Source organism: Poecilia reticulata, linkage group LG20 (genome assembly GCF_000633615.1).
Source record: "Poecilia reticulata strain Guanapo linkage group LG20, Guppy_female_1.0+MT, whole genome shotgun sequence".
NCBI classification, from domain to species: domain Eukaryota; kingdom Metazoa; phylum Chordata; class Actinopteri; order Cyprinodontiformes; family Poeciliidae; genus Poecilia; species Poecilia reticulata.
In genome coordinates, this window is record NC_024350.1 from 11,880,158 (window position 1) to 11,886,234 (window position 6,077).

General features: G+C 39.8%; 1 protein-coding gene across 1 annotated transcript; it reads left to right on the forward strand.

The window, feature by feature from the left end:
- The first annotated feature begins 314 nt into the window (after positions 1-314).
- Positions 315-4,569, forward strand: ropn1l (rhophilin associated tail protein 1-like). Its single transcript, XM_008396115.1, has 6 exons — positions 315-446; positions 1,120-1,252; positions 2,140-2,263; positions 2,522-2,683; positions 3,337-3,512; positions 4,417-4,569. Exons 2-6 carry the CDS (start codon positions 1,122-1,124, stop codon positions 4,499-4,501), a joined length of 678 nt encoding a protein of 225 aa, XP_008394337.1. The 5' UTR covers positions 315-446; positions 1,120-1,121; the 3' UTR covers positions 4,502-4,569.
- Positions 4,570-6,077: the final 1,508 nt, after the last annotated feature.

Sequence of the window (6,077 nt, forward strand, 5' to 3'; positions counted from 1 at the left end):
TGTGGAAGAAGTTTTTAAGTTAACGTGCTTTACATTTAACCGCGTCCATTCCCCCCCCCCCCACCCCCAAAGTCAAAAAAGAAATTCGAAGCTGTCCTATGAACACGCCCAAAAATCTTTTATATATACCAAAATGTAAACTATATACGTGTGTGTTTGATCGTGGAAATAATGAACCACATTTTGCCTCAAAGTATAACATTCACTCAATCATTACCATGAAAGTGCGATGTATTAATCTGACACGATTTTTACACAGGCAGAAGGAAGAAAGAGGGCGACATGACGACATTCTTCACTCCTTACCGCTGAAGAAGAACTCCGTTGCCAGGCGACAAACATACTACAATACTGTATGTTTGAAATAGCTGCATTTTAACCTCTCGGCTCGCCTTTAATTTAAACGCCTTTAATTTTAGTCTTTGTCCACAGTCGTTATTCTCCAGGTCGGTAACTTAACATTTTTCGTCATTGTTTTAATCACCTGGAAAGAACTGAAAATAACAAAACGTCTAAGTGAAGAAAGATGAGCCGAATTGAATTGAGCAAATAACTGATCAAAAATCTATATTATTTCTTATTTAAATGTAATATTTTTTCCTATTACTATTTTCTTTTAATAGGATAGATTCGGGTGGCTTTACCTTATAGTTAAACTTTTTTACTTAATATTACTATGTATTGTTGTGGACATTACTGTGCCTACCAAAATTAGTCATGCTTCCAAGTCAAGAATATGCCATCATTTTGTCAGCATGACTAGGTGGGCCCCATGTGGGGAAAAGGAGGGCATATTAAATGGGCCCCATATGGGTTTGTCCGCGGGTTCCACGGTGGCCCCACATGGATGTGCCCATGTAGGGGCAGAGCCCACATGGGCCCTACATGGTGGTGGGCCCACATGGGTTTGTTCATTTAGGGCCCATGTAGGGCCCACGTAGGCTGTGACCCTACATGGGCAAACCCATGTGGGGCCATCGTGGAACCCGCGGACAAACCCATATGGGACCCATATATCAGCCCTCCTTTCCCCCACATGGGGCCCACCTGGGCATGCGGGCAGTGATCTTGTTTATCTGCTAACCTGACTGACTGTATTGCAATGTGTACACACTGTAGGCATGCCTCTTCCAGACACATTCTATTGTTCCCAGCAAATCAACATCCCTCCCGAGCTACCAGACATCCTCAAAAGCTTCACCAAGGCAGCTATCCGAACACAGCCCAAAGATCTGCTGCAGTGGTGTTCAGCGTAAGTGTTAAAAGTCGTCAACATCGTTTGGGATTATGGATAGACGTGTGTGACTTTGCTGTGGTTTATTTATTACGTCAAATAATTCACAAAAAAAAGTGTCTCTAAGCTACCTTTCATCTGTGCGCCTCTCTCCCTTACTACTGACAGGCTGTAATTAGCTCCCAGAGGCTTCCAAGCAGTTTCTGTGGTTAAACTAAATGCCTACTTTTAACGAAGTAAAAAAATAAATTAAATAAAGTTGAACATACAGTATACTGGCTGAATTGGAAGCATACAGGGTGTTTGTTTTTCTGCCCTAAGGATCGTCCTGTCTACTATTGTGTGAACCTACAGAGCTTTTAGGAAAACCTAAAATCGAGCAACATGTTCTAAATTTCCTTTGTGGAAAAAAATAATTGAGGTAACACAAAGCTCTGCTTCCTTTGAGAGATACTGAAAGCCACCCCTGCCTGTAAATTCATATCAAAATATTGTTCAAATAAGATCAAGATCAAACAGGGAGAGGTGTCACAAACAATACATGAGTACAACTCCTCTATTGCATCCAGCTGATAGTATGAAATACACTGCTCAAAAAAATCAAGGGAACACTTAAACAACACAATATAACTCCAAGTAAATCAAACTTCTGTGAAATCAAACTGTCCACTTAGAAAGCAACACTGATTGACAACGGGGACCCTCGTCGGGTCAATCAGTGTTGCTTCCTAAGTGGACAGTTTGATTTCACAGAAGTTTGATTTACTTGGAGTTATATTGTGTTGTTTAAGTGTTCCCTTGATTTTTTTGAGCAGTATATTATTAAGCTGGTTGAGGTGCACATGCTCATTTTTACACTGTCACACTATATCAATTTAATGATACATGCCATAACTACTTCCCAGATACTTTCACGCGCTGGCCAAAGGGGAGTGTCTTCCAGTAAAGGAGAGGCTGGAAATGAATGTTGCCACTCAGAAGACTGACACTGGACTGACTCCAGGTCTACTGAAGGTCCTCCATAAGCAGGTAGGAAGAGTTTGCTCAAAACTCTTGTTGTTATGCATCACTGTTAAATTATTTTTTACCTTCTTTGTATTTTAACTTTAATGAAAATCCCTCTTTCCGTCTCTGTTGAGATTTCACTTATGCTGACGTTGCAACTAGACATGTCCACTAAAAGCAGTGCTGTATATTACTGTTTAGGATATTCCAATAAGGATGCACGTACGCTCACAGTTTTCACCTACGTATTTGCATCTCTCTTCTTTTCCCGCGCTATCGCAGTTGTCTCCAAAGGGAACTTGCAGCAAAGAGAATGTGCAGCTGAAATGGAAGGCTCTCTGTCTTCCCATGGAACAACTGGAGGCTCTGCTGTCGTTGGGGGGCTTTGGTTTGGAAATCAACTGGATGGAGTTTTTTGCCCTGGGCTGTAGTGCTCTTGGAGGGGTAAGGCACAATCTAATTTCTAATGCTGCTTCTTACTTAATCTAAAGGTTAAAGCACAGAAGGAGAACCTTAGGAGTTGTTGTGTTTCTTCATCTCCTCCTCATCTAGTGGAACAAACCAGACTCAGAGATCTTTGGTCCAGGTTTTTTTTTTTTTTTTGGCCTCACATGTTGCTGACAGGATTCCATAAGCCTCTTTTTTTTATTTTTTTTTAAATTTTTTTAACATGAATCAATTTTCTCCAGTTAAGCCAATCGTTTTTCCACCAAGGAAAAACAGCACTGGAGACAGATCAAAGAGAATTTATTTCAGCATATAGATATTCCTAGGAGATGTGTTTGTGTCTGCAACAGACGAAAGAAAGACGATAAAAACAGCAACCAGGAATCAGGAAAGTCCTGTGTAGTTTTGGAAAAGATGCGTTCAAGTCTGTTGAACACCTAAACCACATGAGGGCAGTCTCGATCTACACTCGTTCACTTATTTATTTATTTTATATCATTGGGCTCTTATCTGTTTCCTTCTACACATTAACATGTGGCATGTAATTGCTTTTCAAAGCTGAATGCATATTAATTTTCTTGCCAATTTATTTTTCCCTTATTTTGCATGGAACTCCTTTGTCTGTGCTTCCGTCGTCGGCGTCTCCCCAGTCTCTTACAAGCTCTATGAAGCACGCCTGTGAGATCCTGACAACTGATGAGGAGGGTGGCCCTTCGAGGATCCCATACGATACCTTCTACCATCTCTACACCTACTTGGCTAAAATAGATGGAGAAGAACCAGAGGACCAGACTGAGAACTTCCTCCACCTCCTGCAGCAACAAGCGTAGGTTTTTTGGGGGTTTTGTTTTTTGCACTTACATGTTTATGTTACATACTTAAACCTTAAATGATTTCAAACCACTTTTATTACACTGAATTATGCACAATTCTCCATTATGCTATAATTAAAATGCAGTACCAAAATTTATGGCATTTAAAGCAGCAAAGAACTTAAATGGATTTCAAAATTTAAGAGTATAAATTTGAATTCTAAATATAACAATGATAATTTAAATGAATCCTAAAATCTCTGATGGGAACAACAGATATCCAGGTAGAATTATTCCAGAATCCTGCTCAAAGCTTAATTGTCATTAGGTTAAGACACAAACTTGCACTTCCAGTTCTAGTTTTAAAAATCACTGAAGTTCATTCTGGCAAGTAAATACTAAGCTAATCTGATCCTGATGAGTACATTTACACTTCACACATTGAATCTTCTCATGTCCAGCAATAAGATGAGCTCAGGGTCTCATCACAAACGATTTCACATAATGCATCAGATTGTTTAAATTTTACCACACCGTATCCAAATACATGTAAAATGTGAATTTACTTTGCTTTTATGTGGGATTGTGTGTGGACTGATGACATTTATGCTGAAATAAACGCACCATGATGAAAAAAAAAAAAATGCATCACATTGTCTTAAAAATGCTGAGAGAGAGCTGCCAGTATGTTTTGTTTTTTTTCTGTGTAGTGTTGACAGTGCAGAAAACACACACTCTGCTTTCAGTTCAGCTTGGTCCACCATTTGTGACAGTCAGTGTCAGTTGGCTAAGAAGCACAGGCAGTTTATGAGCTCAGCCAGTTCCTCTCTGCCTCAGATGATGTTTGTGAGATTGTGATATTCACTGTTGCGAAAATCCTCAGTGTTGCCTTAATGCGCTGGTGTCTCTGCCCGACAGCAACAAGCAGAACGGCATGATTCAAGTTTCCAACTTCTACCCCAGGAGGAAGGTTGTGCTCAAACATATGGCTGTGGAAGACTAAAAGAAGCAACAGAGGACAGGAAGAGAGTCATTGTGGTGAATTATTAAAAGAACCCATGAGTACTCCAACCCGTCCCGTTAATTGTTAGAAATACTCACTCTGTCTAAATGTTGATGTAAAGGTGAAGCAGCTAATGTCAGGGCTAATGCGATTGCTTTTTTCTTCTGAGCATGAGCAGAGCTACACAACTGCCTCACCGCCTGTTTTATTCCTCGTTTTCTTTCGCCTAAGTTCATTCATCATCCACGCAACCTATCATCTTACAGTCTCACTATTACTGGCCTTTCATCTTGGGTATTCATTGTTCCTGAGCAAACGAAGAAGAGGGAGAGATTAGCATCAGAGCACAATTTCCAGCTCAGTTCAGAGGCTTGCGTTTTGTTCACCTTTGGGTCGTCACGCAAAAGCATATTCCGAAGACGGGTTCTCGTGTGGCAAACAGAGACTCCGTTTTCCTCTGAAAGCATCCTCCGCTCTTACATGCACCGAACACTGCCTCTTGCAGGGCTGCAGCTGTGATCAATTCGAGGCGACTGAAGGGCAGATGGAACGACCGATAACTTAATAACAGCGGTCTCTCCACCCATGTGACACAACACAGAAGGAATGTTGTCAGGTCTTAAAACAGTCATGTTCAGGATGACCCCCAGAGAAATAGTCTGGCAGTGTCTTGACAACAACAAATTCAATTCTTTGGGATCTGCCCAGAAAGCCACTCTGTTTGTAAAAGTGCTTTTATCGTATAAAACATACAGATACAAAAATGTTAGCAAAGAAACTTCTTGAATGAGTTAATGTCATTCAGGAAACTGAGCTGCATTACATTAAAAAAAAATTTATATAATGTCAGGCAAATGTATTCATACCCCTCAAACATTGTTCGCATTGTGTCACATTACAGGTACAACAACATTGTTTTTGAACTAGCTTTAACTCAAAGTAATGCATAATTATGATATGGAAGAAAAATCCATTGATCCATTGTCTGTACAGAAAGCTAATTGGGCGAGAGGTGGGGTGCATGCAACCTGGGAAGGTCACCAGTTCAGCACAGGGCAAAACGGAGACACACAAAGAACATTCTTAGACTTTGCAATGACATGCTATGTGGTGATGGTATATCACATTAAATTGTCCCATAATTTACAGAAAAACAAAAATGTGAAAAATTCAAGAGGTATGACTGTAGATAACTAAGGTTGAACTGCAGAAATATATATTAATACCAATTTGTAAAATAACTAACTATATGAAAAACATTCAGAAATAGAGACTTGAACTTGCATATTTCTGTTTTCTATATATAAGAATGCAGAAAAGCTAAACACTGTGTCAGTTCAATGAAGCTATAACTCTGTTCCTAGTAAGAGTATGATTCACTTCTGTTGGGACCTATAGGTTCATTTTGTTGCTTAGGAAGTAGATATTGGATATTGTTGCACTGTGACTCTGAGGTATATGAATAACAGAGGAAATTGGTGTTTCAGTAATCAGGGAAGTGATTATTTACCCTTGTTGAGAGACTTTCATGTTTGATATTTCTTCTGCTGGTGTAAACAAAACATTTACAGGTTCA

Coding starts and splice junctions, on each gene's coding strand:
- ropn1l (XM_008396115.1), top strand. CDS start 1,122: ATGCCTCTTCCAGACACATTCTATTGTTCCCAGCAAATCAACATCCCT. Junction 1,253..2,139: donor CTGCTGCAGTGGTGTTCAGC/GTAAGTGTTAAA, acceptor ACTACTTCCCAG/ATACTTTCACGCGCTGGCCA. Junction 2,684..3,336: donor GCTGTAGTGCTCTTGGAGGG/GTAAGGCACAAT, acceptor GCGTCTCCCCAG/TCTCTTACAAGCTCTATGAA.